The 18,728-nt window shown below is 43.8% G+C and overlaps 2 protein-coding genes across 15 annotated transcripts in view; one reads left to right on the top strand and one right to left on the bottom strand.

The window, feature by feature from the left end:
* Positions 1-4,503, top strand: part of ARG2 (arginase 2) — a 36,704-nt gene extending 32,201 nt beyond the window's left edge. For 2 of the 3 annotated variants that reach the window (XM_036310604.1, XM_036310620.1), the window contains 2 exons: positions 1,202-1,338; positions 4,214-4,503. In XM_036310604.1, the coding sequence (XP_036166497.1) occupies positions 1,202-1,338; positions 4,214-4,419 (343 nt within the window). In that variant the 3' untranslated portion in view covers positions 4,420-4,503. The remainder of the gene's footprint in view (positions 1-1,201; positions 1,339-4,213) is intronic. The other variant, XM_036310612.1, reaches the window with a different exon arrangement.
* VTI1B (vesicle transport through interaction with t-SNAREs 1B) overlaps positions 1-17,647 on the bottom strand; it is a 40,439-nt gene extending 22,792 nt beyond the window's left edge. For 4 of the 12 annotated variants that reach the window (XR_004967745.1, XR_004967741.1, XR_004967744.1 and 1 more), the window contains exons 1-6: positions 17,151-17,641; positions 14,398-14,456; positions 12,108-12,299; positions 8,750-8,923; positions 7,142-7,203; positions 4,690-4,983 (exon numbers count right to left, since the gene is read on the bottom strand). Coding sequence is in view for 4 of the 12 variants with exons in the window: in XM_036310625.1 (XP_036166518.1) it covers positions 4,887-4,983; positions 7,142-7,203; positions 8,750-8,923; positions 12,108-12,299; positions 14,398-14,456; positions 17,151-17,265 (699 nt within the window). In the remaining 8 variants the exon portion in view is untranslated. Of the gene's footprint in view, positions 1-4,124; positions 4,294-4,659; positions 4,984-5,791; positions 6,065-7,141; positions 7,204-7,708; positions 7,838-8,257; positions 8,414-8,749; positions 8,924-12,107; positions 12,300-14,397; positions 14,457-17,150 lie in introns of those variants that run through there. The other 8 variants (XR_004967740.1, XM_036310655.1, XR_004967753.1 and 5 more) reach the window with 8 other exon arrangements.
* Positions 17,648-18,728: the final 1,081 nt, after the last annotated feature.

Here is an 18,728-nt window from a genome sequence, read left to right on the forward strand (position 1 = left end):
CTTTAGCTCCATTTAAATGCTTATCTTTTGAGATGAGAAGCATTCATTGTTCTAATTATCCCATTTTTCTTAGCCTCGCTATTTCTTCATCTGAATGGAGTTTTTTGTTTTGTTTTAATCCTCATCTGAGGATATGCTCTTTCAGTTTATTTTAGAGAGAGGAAGGGAGGAGGGAAAGGAAGAGAGAGAAAAACAGAAACAGAAACATTGATGTGAGAAACGTCGATCAGTTGCCTCCTGTACATACCCCAACTGGTGATCAAACCCAAAACCTGGGTATGTACCCTGACTAGGAATCAAACCTGTGACCTTTCAGTGTACAGGATGATGCTCCAACCAAGCCACACTGGCCAGGGCCAACTGAAAGAAGTTTTATAATAAGCAAAACTTGGTAGTGAATAAAGATGGCAGGTGAATGCTAACCCAAATGCTAGTTTTAAGAGCATTTTCTCAGTGCTGAGTCTTTATAACTGCCATCTACTAAGAAATTTAGTTGTTTAGCATATAGGTGTTATATGTTAGTTTCAGTCATTGGACACCTGGGATAAATTAAAGTTAGAATTGGGAGATGATAAAATTGCAGATCTAGCCCTGGCCATTGTGGCTCAGTTGGTTGAGCATTGTCCCATGTGCCAAGAGGTCACCAATTCGACTCCCAGTCAGGACACATGCCCAGGTTGTGGGCTTGATCCCCAGTAGGGGGAGCGCAAGGGGCAGCTGATTGATGTTTCTCTTTCTCTCCCTTCCCCTATCCTTCCTCTCTCTAAAATTAATAAAAACGTATTTTAAAAAAAGATTTCAAATCTAAAGTCAGTTAAGTTCAGCGGCTGTTACACTCTGAGAGAATAAAAGCAAATGTAATACAAATGAAATTAGAATCTATCAGGGCCCAAGGTCATATGAAAGTGAAGAATTCCCTCTACTGACAATTGTTAATTTAAGAGGCTTTAATTTAATGCTCAGGGTAAGTCAGAAATATAAACTGGATTTAGTCTGAGGCACAAAGAACATGGAAAAATTATGAAATGGAGTATAAACACTAATAGGCAAATACTCTAGTAACTTCTAAAATAGAAAACCTGGAAATCTGATGCATTAACAAAATACCAGGACTAACAGCAACAAAATCAGCAAGTTGCATCTGCAGGGAGCATGAATGTTCAGGCACAAATGACTATTCTCTTATCCTTCTCCTTTCAAGAAGACAAAGGCCAATCCATCTGAGCTTTGATATTGATGCATTTGACCCTACACTGGCTCCAGCCACAGGAACTCCTGTTGTAGGGGGACTGACCTATCGGGAAGGCATGTATATTACTGAGGAAATACACAACACAGGTAAGTAGTGATTAACCTGTTCACTACATAGGTAATTATGGTGAAGCCTCTTGTCTGCCAGGGGAATCTTTTCTATTATTCATGTCATTGTAGACATTGTTTTTGCCTAACCTGGTTATTGCTAAAAGTCATGTGGTTAGGCTAATAAGGGATAGTCATTTAGAGGCATGTTTGCATCTGGTTCATACCAAAATATGGTAATACTGAATAAAAAGTTGTCGTCTTAAACATTTATTAGACACAAGAATAACCTGCCAAACTAATGCAGTTCTTTGCATCTGAACTGTCCAAAGGCAGATAAGATTAAAACTCAACACCAGCTATAATTTTTACCTTAAATTAAGAAGTTGGTTCGCCTGGAGTTGGGAATGTGGAGTTAAAGCTTCTCTTGGAGATATTTCAAAGCTACATGTAGGGCAAGTCTTATACTGGAGCTTATTTAATAGGAGCTTTAATACAGGAATAGTGGAAAATGAATGGTTGACAGAAAGATTAATAAAATGAATGCTAGGTTATTGAGAGTGGCTACCAAGGAGTTGCTGTCCCAAAACTCATATTTGTCTACAGTTTCTTTCTTTGAAAAATAAAATTTTTTTGTTTTGTTAATCCTCACCTGAGAATATTTTTTTCCATTGCTTTTCAGAGTAGAAAGGAGGGAGGGAGAGGAAGAGAGAAAGAGAAACATTGATGTGAGAGACACATCGATTAGTTGCCTCCTATGCGCATCCCAAAGGGGGGTTGAGGGAATCAAACCTGCAACCCAGGTACATGCCCTTGACTAGGAATTGAACCCGAGACCCTTTGGTGCGCAGGCTAATGCCCTAACCACTGAGCAGCGTCAGTCAGGGTAGCTGTTTCCATTTGTCTGAAAGCTTCTTAGTTTTAAGGCTACTTTAAATGACCTTTAATTGCAAAATTTAAACTTCCGCAGGATACTTCAATATCATCTCATGAAATTAGGGTCTAAACAGCATAAAGACCCCAGACTGAAAGGTCCAGCCAGGGCTATAGGAAACCCTTGACCAGCTGGGATAGATGTGGGAATTGAGAAATGGTCTCCCTGGCTCTGGAGCCAACTAGACTCTTAGGCACTACAGAAAGGAAAATAATACTTATCTATCAGATCTGACAGAAGCAAGGTAGTCTCATTCTCAGGCCCACAATCTTAGACGTTAATCGTCCTTGGGTTGGTGGCAAGTGAACCTGGGAGTTCAATCCTCCATTTTGGTTCCCAGTGACACCACCAGAGCCAGGGCTTAGTAACAGCTAGTACTTAGAAGGGGTAGTGGTCATACCTTGACCCTCTCTCTCCTGTTGCAGTGTTACTCTATTCTAAACGACTGTCTATCATCACACTGTCAATTCAACACATAAAAGAGTTTGCTTAAATAATTTACAGGGTGGCAATAATATAAAACCATGGGTAATATATATATATATTTAAGAGCTCAAACCCTCTTGATTACTTCTGGGCTCTGCTGAAGGCCCAGCTTTAGTCGGTGGAATTCAGACACACAAATTATCGGAGATGCAGATGCATGTGCAGGAACTGGTAGAAGTGGTACCGAAGTTTTGCACAGTGCACTGAACTATGCATTATTAACAAGGGATGGCACACTGAACAGTTGTCCTGGCAATGAGCATATCATGCTATATAATAAAAGTCTAATATGCTAAGTGTCCAGTTGTCCGGTCAGCTGTTCAACCAACCAAAGTGTAATATGTTAATGATATGCTAAGGCCGCTCAACTGCTTGCTATGATGTGCACTGACCATGAGGGGGCAGACGCTCTGACTGGTGGATCAGCTTGCTGCTGGAGTCTGGCTGATCCAGACTGAGCGATAAAGGGCCGAACACGCCCTGGAGCCTTCCTGCTGTCCCTCCCTGGCTGGCCAACCTCCCACGTCCCTCCCTGGCCTCAATTGTGCACCAGTGGGGTCCCTCAGCTTGGCCTGTGCCCTCTCGCAATCCGGGACCCCTTGGGGGATGTAAGAGAGCCGGTTTTGGCCCAATCCCGCAGGCCAGGCTGAGGGACCCCGCTGGTACATGAATTCGTGCACCTGGCCTCTAGTGTACTATAATATAATACCAATAAACCATTAGCAATATTCACTCATGTTTCCAGGCTTTATGGCCACTCTAAATATTCTCAGATACTTGTATTCTCGAATACTAGTTTGTTCAGATAAATCTTGAAAAAATTGAACCTGTGACACTTTGGTTCACAGGCTGATCGATGCTTTAACCACCAAGCACGCTGGTCAGGGCTGGTATGTGCGTGTGTGTATGTGTGCGTGTTTTTATTGATTTGAGAAAGGAAGAAACCGATCAGCTGCCTCCTGCATGCCCCCTATTGGGGATTGAGCCTGCAACGTGGGCATGTGCCCTGATGGGGAATTGAACTGGTGAACTCTTGGTGCATGGGACAATGCCCAACCACACTGGCCAGGGCAATATAACAGTGTTTTAAAAATAAATTCAGGCCCTGACCGGTTTGGCTCAGTGGATAGAGTGTCAGCCTGTGGACTCAAGGGTCCCGGGTTCAATTCTGGTCAAGGGCATGTACCTTGGTTGTGGGCACATCCCCAGTGGGGAGTGTGCAGGAGGCAGCTGATCAATGTTTCTCTCTCATCCATGTTTCTAACTCTCTATTCCTCTTTCTTCCTCTCTGTAAAAAAATCAATATATTTAAAAAATAAAAATAAATAAATTCAGGCCCAAGAGACTGAGGTATAAGGGGCTTCCTGACAGTGGATATTATAGTAGAAAATGGTTGGTTTTTTACCTTGGTTTATTCTGTCCAGGTGGTACGACCCTCACTGAAAGCAGCAGCTAAGGGATTTTCTGAGGTTTTGTCAAACTTTGTTCTTTTAGGGTTGCTGTCGGCACTGGATCTTGTTGAAGTTAATCCTCAGCTGGCTGCTTCAGACGAAGAAGCCAAGGCTACCGCTGGCCTGGCAGTGGATGTGATTGCGTCAAGTTTTGGTCAGACAAGGGAAGGAGGGCACAATGTCTATGACCAACTTCCTACTCCCAGTTCACCACATGAATCAGAAAGTGAAGAACGTGTGAGAATTTAGGAAATACTGTATGCTGACACGTTCGTCACAATGGGCATTCCAGAGTTGTGAGGTGTTTAAGGTGGCAGATACTACATGGTCATCTGGGTCAATACTGCCTTAATGAGAACATTTGCGTATTCTCACAATTGTAAAATTTCCTTTCCCTCTCCATTTTGGTGACCAATGATACTACTGTAAATGTATTTGGGGTTTTTTTTGCAATTCACAGGGTATAAATATGTTGGAGTACCATGTAAATTTAAAGAAGTCATAAACAGCATTTATTACCTTGGTATATCACACTGGTCTTGCTGCTGTTTCTTCACATTAACTGGTTTTCCATCTTCCCTCCCTCTTCCCACAGTCTGGCTACACAGTGCATCCTTGAACCGTTAGCTCACAGCAGCAATACTTATTCCACATCTGTAACACTATTCATTCTCAGGGTCAAAGTTCTGGTCCACAAACCCTTCCGTGCAGGAAGTTCAATGCTTGCGAAAGAATTTGTAATAAACCAGGCCTCCCAGGATGGCTAACTCCAGTAAGATGACAATGGAAAGTAGCAGCTTGTTGGTTGTCACTCTACAAACACAAACAAGTGAGCAGTCAGAAGTCTGTATAACCTTATTTCTTTCCATTCTTTTTTTTTAAATATATTTTTTATTTCAGAGAGGAAGGGATAGGGAGAGAGAAATAGAAACATCAATGACGAGAGAGAATCATTTATCAGCTGCCTCCTGCACGCCCCACACAGGGGATCTAAGCCCACAACCCAGGCATGTGCTCTGACGGGGAATCGAACCGTGACCTCCTGGTTCATAGATCAGTGCTCAACCACTGAGCCATGCCAGCTGGGCTCTTTCCATTCTCAATACATTAAGGTTTGACTTGGGACCAAGGCTAGACACTGTGAGGTAGACTGAATTTTTGTTTGATCTCATAGCCACTTAGCAATAAGTATACACAGGCATACCACAAAAATATTGCGGGTTTGATTCCAGACCACTGCAATAAAGCGAATACAGTAACAAAGCAAGTCACATAAATTTTTTTTGTTTCCCGATGCATATAAGTTATGTTTACACTAGACTATAGGCTAGTAAGTGTGCAATAGCATTATATCTAAAAAAACAACAACAACACATGCATACCTTAATTTAAAAATGAGCTTATTGGAAAATGGCACTGATAAATTGCTTGACACAAACCTTCAATTTGTAAAAACAAAAAACAAAAAACAACGCAGTATCTGCAAAGCACAATAACTCCAGGTATGCCAGTATAAGGTTCTTTAGCTGGTTAAGTGACAACTCGAAAGCTTCTGTAGCTATCACAGAGAAAAAACACTATCTACCTCCCAGAAATGTTGAAAACTGAGACAATATATATCAAAGGTATAAATGGTTTTTTATTCAAAAATGTCTTCAAATAGTAGTTACTTCCTCACTTTATTTTTTTAAAACCTCACCTGAGGACATGTTTTTATTGACTTGAGAGAGGAAGGGGGAGAGAGAAACATCAATGTGAGAGGTTGCTTCCCATAACGCAACCCAACCAGGGATCAAACCACGCAACCTTCTGGTGTGCAGGATGATGCTCCAACCAACCGAGCCACTCGACCAGGGCTGCTACTTCACTTTAGAACTAGCTTTTCCAGGAGGGCCTAGTTAGGAAAATAGTATTAAATATAATATGAAAGAAATACCTATTCTGAAATCCGGTTGAATCATGTTACAAAATTAGCAGTAACACAGTATCATCTGATCATATAGAGCCGTATCAGTTACAAACTACAGTTGTGAGCATATGTTAGAAAAGGATTTGTGGCAGACTCGCGAGGGCTGACGTGCAGCTGGGGACAGGTGCTAAGTAACCAGAAGCTGGGTAGTACCTCTCTTACTTTCTCTTTCCTCCAGGGTTTCTCTACAAAGGCAATATAGGAGCTTCAAAGAAAAATCTACTGTCTTTTGTTAATACAAAGAATCCAATCTCTGGTTCTCATGTTCACTCTAAACTGAAGGTTTCCCCCTATTCCATAAGGAATTTACAACTGTTTAGGAAAATCTCACTCTCCTGATAATTCCATGACTCAGTTGTGATTTTGATCCATGCACACTACCACTTACCCCAAATTCATTTTGTTGTCAGCACGTACATCAAGGATTTTTAAACAACTTTTTGCTAACAAGACAGAATTCCCAGGTAAGGGATTGACTCTGACGAAGAGCAAGCAGAGCCAAAAGCGAGCATTAAGCGGTAGCAGTGAAAATAGTTTTTTAATCAAGTTTTTACGAATATGAAGCTGTATTACTCCCATGTGCTGTTTTCTCTAAGGAATGTAAGCTGGGAATAAACGTACTTTCAGTGGCCCATCCAGTGTGGCTCAGTGGTTGAGTGTCAACCTATGAACCAGGAGGTCACAGTTTGATGCCTGGTTGCTGTCTACAGGGCATGCAGGAGGCAGCGGATCAATGACTCTCATCATTTATGTTTCTCTCTCCCTTTCATATATACATATGCTTTCAGTGGACAAATTTTACACAGTTCCAAATCAGAGCAGCATATACTTTTAACAAAAGATTTTGTCTTGGGATATTTAAATACACAAGACAATATTCTTTATTTCTTCAGCTTTATTAGAATCTCACCTTTGCAAGTCACAGTTTAAAGCTTTTACACTCTTGGTTGAAAGGCATGAGAGTTAAGAGAAATTAATTTTGTGACTATTTCTAAAACTTACTTTCTGGACATTGACCGGAGAATCTTTCGACTTTTGCTCAAGTTTTCATTTGTGTTTACCAGCTGAGAAGAGAAAATAGCAATTATTTTCCCCTTCTTTCAAAAGTATACACTCTAGAATGTGAACACTCCTAAACTGACAGTGGGCATTAAGAAGGATATGTTGAAATCAAACCAATTTAAAAGATGGCCTCTGAGTATAATTAGAAGAAACTGGAGAGGACAAGATACTTTAGTACTTGTCAAGTAGGTTTAGGAATTATATCCCAAGGCTGTGTGAGGGACTTCTGGGACAAGAGCTCATGCCTGGCTACTCAAAACAGAAAGGCTTCAAGTGTACACCCTGCCAGTAACTGAAGCAATTTAAGATTTGAATTTCACCAGTCTAACTCCAGGAGAGCCTCTTGAGTTCCAGTTTGTTTTCATAGGCTGGTGGATTACCATTCTTGGGGTATGGTTATTTTTTCTTTATCCCTTTAAGAGATACTTACATTGAATTGTGAAAGGAATTAAGCCTTTTTTAAAAAAACAAAACAAAAAACAAAAACAAACCCTTTCCCTCTTGCTTGCCTGGTACTAATCTAACAGCTGGAGGATATTTCAACAGATGCCACCTGCCATCTGTCTCCAATCCCCAGTGGCCTTGGTAAGTTGATCTCTCGGGCCATTCCTTGGCTTTTGAATTCAGCCAATTCACCTGGTATGTACAAAAGTGAAAAATCAAAACAATCTGTAAGCAAGCTACCTTTTCTAGAGTTTACCTTAAATTTAGTACTTTATTGTGAATTTTTACAGAGGGAAGGGCATCATTCCGACTCATTGTAAGAATGGAGAATTACGGCTATTAAGATATATGAGAAAATTATCTCAAACCCACACATTGAACCATATTTTCCCATTTAAGTCTTGCCCACAGTATCTGTTTTTTAGTCTGGATTTGCCTCATGCTATTAAGGGCACAGCATTCCATTGGCAAGTCGTACTATTTTCAGAATTTCCATGCAGATGTATGGAAAGGAATGTTAGTTTTCAGAGTCTTTTAGAGTGATAGATTAGAGGCCCCAATACAGCCATCATTGGCCTATTTCCATTTGCTTCCCACAAGTATCCAGCTTACCTCAGGTAACAGTACAGAGTTACAGTCCAGGATTGAACCTCTATAAATTGTCAGTGGTACTATTTTATGACATGTGGAAAATAGCCTTGGTTCTAAATGACAGGAAAGCTAGGATCTTGTGAGATGATACTTTCATAAGAATAGCAGAATATCCCACTAGATGTAAGAGAAATCAAAACCTCAGAGTGGTAATACAGGAATAAAAGGATGGAGTGGCTGCAATCTTATGTTTATTTGACAATCTTCAATAAATGCAGAAATCCAAGTTTCTTTTTTCCCCTCCAATGATCTCTAAATCTTAGAGTTAAAATTACTTCCAAGGGAGATCTCTCAGCCATGCAAACTAGAAACTGAGAAAAGCATAAGGCCCTAAAAGGCCATTTACTCTGAATTCAGAATTGCTGAAGCTCTGGGGAGGAGCATGCCATCAGGGTTTAATGGGCCCACCTACTTTACTGACTCTTGCCCCTTTCCTCATTTGCCCCCACTTACTCTATTTTTGGTGCGTTCCAACTGGTCACGTTGCTCCCCCAGCTCTTCTATAATTTCCGAGCCAATCTGGTCAGTTTCTGTGGCAATCCGATGAGAACGCTCAATACTCTGGGTGGCCCGGTTCAGGCTGTCAGTGCCTTGCAAAAGCAATACCCTCTGAGACTGTAGCTGATTCTGACAGGATTACGAAAGAGAAATGTTGAAGTTCTTCCACTATAAAGTAATTGCCAACACAATCCTTATGAACACTCTTATGTAAGAAGGGATATAGTATGCAATAATTTTCATTATTTTTTAAAATAAATTTTTATTGATTTTAGAGAGAGAAGCAGGGAAACACCGATGAGAGAAAAACAGCAATTGGCTCTCTCCTGCATGCCCTCTCCTGGGCTGAAACCTGGGCATGTGCCCTGACCAGGAATTGAACCAGTGACCTCTTGGTGTAGAGGACACTCAACCAACCGAGTCACATTGGCCAGGACTAATTTTCATTACTATTATTTTTTAAATATATTTTTACTGTTTGGCTGCCTCCATGCCACCTACTGGGGACTGAGCCCAAAACCTGGGCATGTGCCCTGACTAGGAATCAAACAGTGACTTCCTGGTTCATAGGTTGACACTCAACCCTTGAGCCATGCTGGCTAGGCTAATTTTCTTTAAGACATACAAGGATGGTAATGAACTCTAAGATCCTATTCAAGGTCAGGCTAAAGCAGAACTTGGAATCCAATCAGGATCACAATGCCTCTCACTGCACTGCTTGTTACACTTAAGTGAGGCAAGGCAAGGAGGATTAAAAACATCAGAGCATGTTCCCTGTTTGTAATGAATTTGAACTGGTTCATGCGCTTCCTGAACTAGCAACTTCTGAGAAGCAGTGGCCCAGATTTGGGGTGCAGGAGCTACCTGAAAATGATAGCTTATAACTGATGGGCAGCAACCAAGCCAACTAAACTCTACAGCCCTAGAACATATTAATTCACCGAAGATTCCTACCTGATTGATACTGAGGATTAAGGGACCATGCAAAAGCTAATCATTTTCAGTTCATACAGAAATCAATTAGAAGTCTGGGTGGGACACTGCCACATGCTGGAAGAAAAACTTAAGTGGCCACACTCTTGGTAAGCCTCCAAAGAATTTCACTTCAAGACAAACAGAAAACAAAAACTCTGAAAAAACTTAAGTGGCCACACTGGTGATTTGCTCTCAGGGAAGAAGGTATTTAGGGCCGAGTAAGATGGCCTAGCTGCCCTAATTTCCCAAGTGCCCTAATTTTCTAAATCCCCACCAAAGTTTTACTCCACCTATAATCCTAAGCACAGAAGACATGAGGAAAGAAGTAGCCTTTGTCAGGCCAGAATTAACCACTGACAGAAATGGGTGTAGCTCTAGTTCTTAGCTATGGCCAGGTAGCTCAGTTGGTTAGAGCATCGTCCCAATACGCCAAGGTTTTGGGTTTAATCCTGGTCAGGGCACATACAGGGTCAACCAATGAATGCATAAATAACTGAAACAATGGATAGATCGCTCTCTCTCAAAACTATAAATACAATATTAAATTACTAAACATATTAAAATTAAAAATATTATTTTAAAGTAAATAACATATTTTTAAAAGCATACATGTACACACACACACACACACATTAAAAAAGGGGCCAGTTCACAGGGCATATTACTGAGCACGACACACCACCATCAAGAAGTCAAAAATGGGCCCTGGTTGGTGTGGCTCGGTTGGAGCATCGTCCCGTAAACCAAAAGGTCATGGGTTCAATCCCCAGTCAGGGCACATACCTAGCTTGCAGACTCAATCCTCAGGAGGCAATCAGTTGATGTTTCTCTCTCACATCGATGTCCTTCCTCCCACCCTCTCTAATCTATAAACATTGAAAAAAAAAAGGCAGCCGAAAACAGGTTCCCAGATCAGAAGTAACAAGAATTCCTCATACATGTTATATGGACCAGTGGATGAGGAAACTACTGAATGAGGTTGAACTAAACCCCACCTACTTTAGCTTAAACGAAGCAGGAATAACACTTTTTAAAAATAAAAGATGGGGGTTTTCAACTGATTAGGTTGAGAAAGAACAGGAAAAGATAGTAAGATTACATAAATCAATCTCAGATTTGGAATAATAATTCTACTGAAAGTGGTATATATCTAAATTGTGTTTCTAATTTCTGAAACTGATCATTTTAAAGCAAAATTATCTCTAGACTGATCTCCCCCTTTTTTGTTTTGGGTGTGTGTGTGTGTGTGTATAATAAATGACCAAAGTCACTTTCACCTCTCATCTCTAACATAGTGGTTCTCAACCTTGGCTGCACATTAGAATCACCTGGGAATCTTTTTAAAATCCTGATTTCTGGGCCTCATCCTCCGAGGAGTTTAAAAAGATTCCCAGGTGATTCTAATGTGCAGCCAAGGTTGAGAACCACTGCTCTAACAAGCTCCACCTGCCTTGTCTGCCTTTTCCCAGTCCCTCCCTTCACAAGTGAACTTTAAAATTTTACACCATTCTCAAATACTCTAGTTTTGACATCGGCAATGTCAGGCTAGCAGCATCTGAACGTCTCTTCAATTATAATAAGGATGCATCATGAAATGGGATTTGTTTAAAATGGTATTATCAGCTTTTCTACATATGTGCAATCTGCACTTCCATTTCTTTCCTATGCTACTTGCCAGGCCATTTCAACTTTGCATTATGGAATACAACCCCAAAAGTAACCCATTAAGTTTAAGCTTTGTGAAGTTTTATTCCTTTAACTCTCTAGCTTCTCTAGAGTTTCAGAATATAGATTTTTCTACCCAGTCAGTCTAACTTTATAAATCAGAATACTGAGGCAAGAGGCAATCTGGCTCACTTTCTATTACAAGACAGCAAGGTATTAGCCCCTTCTTAAGCATCCTGCCTTCTCTACTGTATCTGGGCTACTGGGTCATCATATAAATGTAAAAGAAAGCTTGTGTTAATTTTGTAACAATACTCTGATAAATTAAAAATCTAAATGAATTTTTGGCATATGTGAGAAAGAAACTGGATCAATGGGTCAGAATACAGAGTTCAGATATAATAAGATTAGGTAACACTTGCCTACCACCACTACATACCAAGCACTGTTTTACATATAAAGGATACAAAGAAAAGTAAATAAGTATGTGGTTTGGAAAGATATGCATTAAATACAGTAGGGTAAATACCCAAGAAAAGGGGAGCTGGATGCAGGAAAGAGGACGGTGGGGGAACAAGTGTCGTGTAGTATACACTGTAACATGAACTGCACTCCACAATATGGTTAATTCTTATACACAGGCCCAAAGGGGGAAAAAACAGCTGAAGCTTACCAAATGCTCATTCTCTACAGTGTATGTGCCATATTTCATGTCTCCTCGGCCCCCGGGTGTGGCTGTCAAAGGCGTGCTTCTCACTTCCCTGTGGAGTTTGGCAAGGTCCTTCCGGTAGTTTCGAAGCTTAGACATCATAGGGTTACGAAAAGACAGGGGTGCATAACGTAGTTCCTCTTCCATCTCTGCCAGCTAGGAAGGCAGACAATAGTGAGTGGACAGCCTGGTTCTTTTCTGTTTCATCTTGACATTCCCTAGTTTGGACTAATCCAACTCCAGACAACCCAAAATAATCACTCAATGATATGCTCCACAGGGGCAGGGACCACATGACACACTCACTCCGCTGCTCCGATGTCTGCCCAGTGCCTATCAAGCACAGAACAGGTATTCAAAAAGTATGTGATGAATGAGTGAAAAAATGAACAAGTACCTACAGCTTATTAAACATTTTTATATGCATTCATTTAATCCTCACAGCAAATCAACAAGGCAGGAAATATTATTTCTATTTCATATATAAGACTTGAAAAAACTGCCCTGGCCAATTTGCTCTGTGGTTAGAGCGTCAGCCTGCAGACTGAAGGGTCGAGAGTTCGATTCCCAGTCAAGGGCGTCCACGTACCTCGGTTGCATGTTCAATCCCCTGCCCTGGTTGGGGCACATGCAGGAGGCAACCAATCAATGTCTCTCTCATGTTGATGTCTTTCTCTCTTTCTCCCCCTCCACCCTCCCTTCCATGCTCTCTAAAAATCAATGGAAAAAATATCCTCGGGTGAGAAAAAAAAAAAAAAGACCTGGAAAAACCTCAAGATTACACAAAAAGAGAAGTCAGAATTCACAATCTTCAAGTTCTCTTTTTAGAATAATGAGTTCTTAGCCTGTTTTGGTTCAGGTGCCATCATGAAGCACTTTGAGGTCTACTGTACAAAAATGATACGGATCTGGCATCAAGGTTCTTCCCTTCCTCCTCCTCTTTCTGAAAATCAATGGTCTCCATGTCAGAGATTTCCATCTGTTTGGGATAAGTAAAATATAAAGCCTGAATATGTTCTCAAGAGGACATAAATTATTTTCATCTACCTAGGATGGGTTACTTTTGCTAAGTTCAAAGAAAGAAAGCACCAAACAAATAAATCGGTGTAAGCTAAAAGATTTTTTAAATGCTACCAAGATGTTAACCAAAACAGAAGACTGGCTCTGTAACAGGTGCCATGAATATGCCCATCTATACTCAGGTATTAAGAAAAGTTTCTAGCCGAAACCGGTTTGGCTCAGTGGATAGAGCATCGGCCTGCGGACTGAAAGGTCCCAGGTTCGATTCCGGTCAAGGGCATATACCTGGGTTGCGGGCATATTCCCAGTGGGAGATGTGCAGGAGGCAGCTGATCGATGTTTCTCTCTCATCGATGTTTCTAACTCTCTATCTCTCTCCCTTCCTCTCTGTAAAAAATCAATAAAATATATTTTAAAAAAAAAAGAAAAGTTTCTAGCTCAGCCAGCGTGGCTCAGTGGTTGAATGTTGACCTATGAACAGGGAGGTCATGGTTCGATTCCCGGTCAGGGTATATGCCTGGGTTGTGGGCTCAATCCCCAGTGTGGGGTGTGCAGGAGGCAGCCGATTAATGATTATCTTCATTGATGTTTCTTTTTCTCTTTCCGTCTCCCTTCCTCTCTGAAATCAGTAAAAATATGTTTGGAAAAGAAAAGTTTCTAGTAGTCCCATTATGAAGGAGATAGGTTCCACAGTCTGATCCTTCTTAAAATAGATGTACAACAGAGAAAAGGATGCAGATAAACTTAACTTCTCAGAACTTCCCTGGAATAGGGAAGTTGTTCTTCAAGCAAGAAGGAAGTTCTCTGGTTTAAAAACGTCTGACAGCTTTGGGTTATGATTGAGAACTCATCCCGTCCTTGCATGTCTTACCCAAGATGCCAAATCCAGTCACAATGTTATCTTTTAAAACAGAAGGGAAAGTGACTTAGAACCACCTGGGAGCTACATTTTGTGACAGTAAGTTTAACAAAGAAAATGAATGATCCTGGTGGACATCTTTTTTTTAATGTATTATCAAAGCCTCACTTTGGGACAGTCTTCTAGCTTTACCCATTTGTGTTTGTTAACACCTACCCCCAACACCCATCCCCATCAATTGGTCTCATTTAGTAAAAAATAATCAAAATCAGGATCAATAAGCAGGAACAATTAATCGGTGATCAGGTCATAAGCATTCGTTTTGAAAAAGATGAACACCAGATAAAAGAAACAAGACCTGTTCTCTGTTCTCACCGTTTCATTTGCTTCTTGCTGCTTTTCATCAAAATCTCTGATCAATTTCTTCTTCTCTTCTGGAAAAGATAAGACCAGTTTCAAACGCTCAGTCCTGCTTCCATACATTTGTAGATCCCATTCCCTCTGAGTAGAATAAACTCCCCATTCCTTCCTTGTTGGGGGTAATAGTTCCTAATCACTTCTAAAAGGCATTTAGAAAAGTATGGGAACTTGTTATGACAATGACTAGGGGGAAGGGAGAGCATCAGGGCTGGCATTTAGTTAGTGCCTAGGGAACAAGAATATCCGTGCTTGGGACAGTCCTGCATAGCAATGACCTGGCCCCAAAGGCTAATAGTGTCCCTATTAAGAAGCATTATAGGTCTAAGTTAATCACTGTTACCCCACCTCCCCCAATCCTGAGAGAGAGACCAGACACACTATCATCAATGAGAATGCTTAACCATACTGGTTCTGAAATCCGGGTTCCCACCTTCACGCACACCCTAAAGCACTTCTCTATTTAACCCTCATCCACTCCTTTTCTGCAAAACAAATGAAAAGCCCACATATTCTGCTCACTGGGGAAGCTGCACGCTGTAGCACTTGTTTCTCTGCCATACCCACTGGTGGGGGCATGGAACTGACTCAGTGAGAAAGCCACCCCTTCTGTTTCTCTTTCAATCCTTCATATCATGTCTTTTGGTGCTAGTATGTCTTTAATTAGAGGCTTCAACTTCAGAGCAATTGACATCAAACTAAAACAGCATTGTTTTGCCTTCTTGTATTTTTCTGACCATTTAGATAGGTTCTACAGATTTCCCATTTAAAATAGTGATATAAAATTCCATTTTAAATAACTTCATGTATTAAAAAATGTATTTTACATGAAATAAGTTGATATAAAGAAAGCAATTATGCCCTGACTGGTTTGGCTCAGTGGATAGAGCATCGGCCTATGGACTCAAGGGTCCCAGGTTCGATTCTGGTCAAGGGCATGTACCTTGGTTGCGGGCACATCCCCAGTAGGGGGTGTGCAGGAGGCAGCTGATCGATGTTTCTCTCTCATCGATGTTTCTAACTCTCTATCCTTCTCCCTTCCTCTCTGTAAAAAATCAATAAAATATATTAAAAAAGAAAGAAAGCAATTAAGTAATAGTAAAATTGGTACTTGGACATGGCAGAAAGGATGAAGGGAGTGCTGGCATGCTGTCACCTGGTAAACACAACAGGAGAACTGCAATAAAACGAGGTATGCCTGTGTTGCTCTTAACAGGGTCTCTTCAGCCTATCCTAGCCTATCTAATAAAAGGCTAATATGCAAATCGACCTAATGGCAGAAAGACTGAGCTATGACGCTATGACACGCACTGACCACCAGGGGGCAAATGCTCAACACAGGAGCTGCCCTCTGGTGGTCAGTGGGCTCCCACAGGGGGAGCAGCTCAGCCAGAAGCCGGGCTCACAGCTGGCAAGTGCAGGGGCAGTGGCAGGAGCCTGCCTTCGCAGCAAAGCTATGGATGTCCCACTGCCCACAAGGAGCCCCAGACTGCAGAGGGAGCAGGCCCAGCTGAGGGACCTCTCCCCGCCCACCCCCACCCCCCGCCCCCCCTGCCCCACAGTGCACAAATCTTGTGCACCAGGCCTCTAGTATTTACATATTATCAGCAGCCCACTAAAACAGGGATTGTAAATCTTTTCACTGCAATTTGCATTATTAACAGCATCTGTAGCAGAACTGGGCACCCAATAACCGCTCCCAATAAATACAAGTTAAACAAATGTATGAATTTCACTCTCACCATTCAATTCATATGACTTTGGATAACTCACATAGCTAACACAAACTCTGAGCCCTGAACTTATCCACCAGACAAAGAACTATGCTTCCTAAGGATTTAACAGAACAACTCTAGCGCCTCCAGGCAAGCTTGCAGCAACCTGAATTTTGAAATAATGGGGCAGGACACAGTCTAGCAGAAAGTTCCTAAGAGGACCACACACCTACATGCCACAATCCTGATTTTAAAGACCAACCCCCAAAACTATGATTCCTTAGGATGTTCTCAACCCTTTTGGTGCTACGGATCCTTTGCCAGTCTGCAGAAAACTGTGGACCTCTTTTGAGAATAACCACTTAAATATATAAAACAAAATACAGAAGCCAATCAATTCTACCGAAATACAGAACCGAATCTTTGAAGTCTCCTATACTTTTCTTGCCGCAGTGAAAGTGAGATGAGAAAAATTTGGAGGATGAAGAATCCCAAGGAAACGACACTCCGAGGTCCACCACTGAGCACCCTACTTGGACGGGGAGGTCCTGGGCGCCAGTCCTGGGCGCGCCCCGCCAGCTGCCAGCCCTAGAGGGGGCGTTGGGAGACCAGGGGGGCAGCCAGGGCTCGGGTCTGGGAAGAGGGTGGGGGCTTCTCCTCCCACTGCAGCGGGCCGAGTTCCCAGGGCCCAGCCTCACCTGTCCGTCCCGCCCCCCCCCCCCGTCCCCGCCCCGCTCACCTGTTCCCCCGGTCCCCGCCCCGCCCCGCTCACCTGTCCCCCCGGTCCCCGCCCCGCCCCGCTCACCTGTCCCCCCGGTCCCCGCCCCGCCCCGCTCACCTGTCCCCCCGGTCCCCGCCCCGCCCCGCTCACCTGTCCCCCCGGTCCCCGCCCCGCCCCGCTCACCTGTCCCCCCGGCCCGCCCCCGCCTCATCTGTCCCCCGGCCCGCCCCGTTCACCTGTCCCCCAGTCCCCGCCCCCCCCCCCCCCCGCCTCACCTGTGCCCCCGGTCCCCAGGAGCCGCTCCGGCACCCCCCGGAGGTCTTCATGGAGGCCGCGGAAGATCTCGTGCAGCTTCTCGAAATGCTCCGAGGAGGCGGCGGAGGTGGCCATGGCGCAGGCCGCGCTCGAGCAGCGGCCGCCGAGATTCGGGACCCGGGCCTGCTGCACCCACGGGGGTCAGCCACCCAGCCCCGCAGACATCACGGCGACCACCACCACGGCCGCCCAGGAAGAGGCGCTTCCGGAGCCGCGGCGGGGGCCTCCCGGACCGGAACGCCCACCCTCTTCACGCCATCACTGCGGGGGCGCCGGGCGCGAAAGCCTGACGGAAAGGCGGGCGGGCTGCGCTGCCCGGAGGCTCCTGTGAAGCCGGCGGCGCGCCCGGGCTGGCGGGAGTCTCACACCTCCGGAAACACCCAGTGCGGGCTCGGGGACGCGCCACAGCGAGGGGACTGTGCGGGCCGCGGATCGGGCAGCGCGGCAGCCCCGCTCAGGGTCCCGCCTCCGCCCCGCTCACGCCCCGCCTCCGGGCGAAGGGCGGGCGCCGCGGTGCATGCCGGGGGCTGTAGTTCGGCGGGGAGGGCGGGCCTACCCGGAGGTCACGAGTTGAGGGGCGTGGTGGACCCCAGCGCCGCGGCTGCCGAGGGGTGACGCTGAGCGTATTGGTTGGGTGTCGGCGTGCGACTGGACATTACCTGTCCTCGCACTTTTCGGCCCCCTGACTAACTTAGTTCGCGTCCTGACCGAATGGTCGTTTTCAGCCCTTGAAAGGTACTCGGGCCAGGTTCCGGCCTGCCCTCCAGGGGGGGGGACACCTGCTTTCAGAAGTGGTCACCGGGCGTTGTGACCCCCGAAACATGAACCCAGCGATGTTTAATGTCAGCAGTCACTGTGCAGGGGTCGGGCCATGCGCTGACGATGAAAAGAGTCACTCTGCGCTTGGCGATGTATAACGGGGTGAGCCGGGGCGACCCGCCTCCAGTCTGTTCCCGTGAGTGTAAGGTGTTCAAGTCCTTCCTGCGCTCCACGGGTTTTCGTGGTTCAGCGGAAGGGAATTCCTATTTTCACCGATTTCATGGTTTGCCTATGGAGCCCGTTATGAAATGTTTGTTTGGCAGTCCAGTATTTAAAACTGCCCACACACATTAAAAGATACCTGTCTGTTCAGGAGGACGATTTGGTGATTTTAATCTCCTGGGCCCTTATTTTTATTAGACTGAGTTCATTAACCATTGATTCAAGAAACTTGTTGATCTCCTAAAATTAAGCACATAGAGCAAAGCCTGAGATTGTCCGGCAGTGTACTGTAAAATCCCAGTTATCGAAGGGGCGGGCACAAAAGGAGAGCTAACCTGGGGTGGAAAGTAATCTTTGAACAGCATCACCACAGGAAAGTAGAAAATGGGTGAAGGAATGGTCAAATTATCACACAACTGAAGTTAATGGCATTTCAATTGAGACTGTAGTGTAGAAAGACTGGGACAGATTATTATTAGAATGAGAAATGATTGCATACCCGTAATAATGAAGTGTTTCTTCTTTCAACTATAATTAAACGTCAATTGTTTTCTTCT

This window comes from Myotis myotis, unplaced genomic scaffold (assembly GCF_014108235.1).
Source record: "Myotis myotis isolate mMyoMyo1 unplaced genomic scaffold, mMyoMyo1.p scaffold_m19_p_1, whole genome shotgun sequence".
NCBI lineage: Eukaryota > Metazoa > Chordata > Mammalia > Chiroptera > Vespertilionidae > Myotis > Myotis myotis.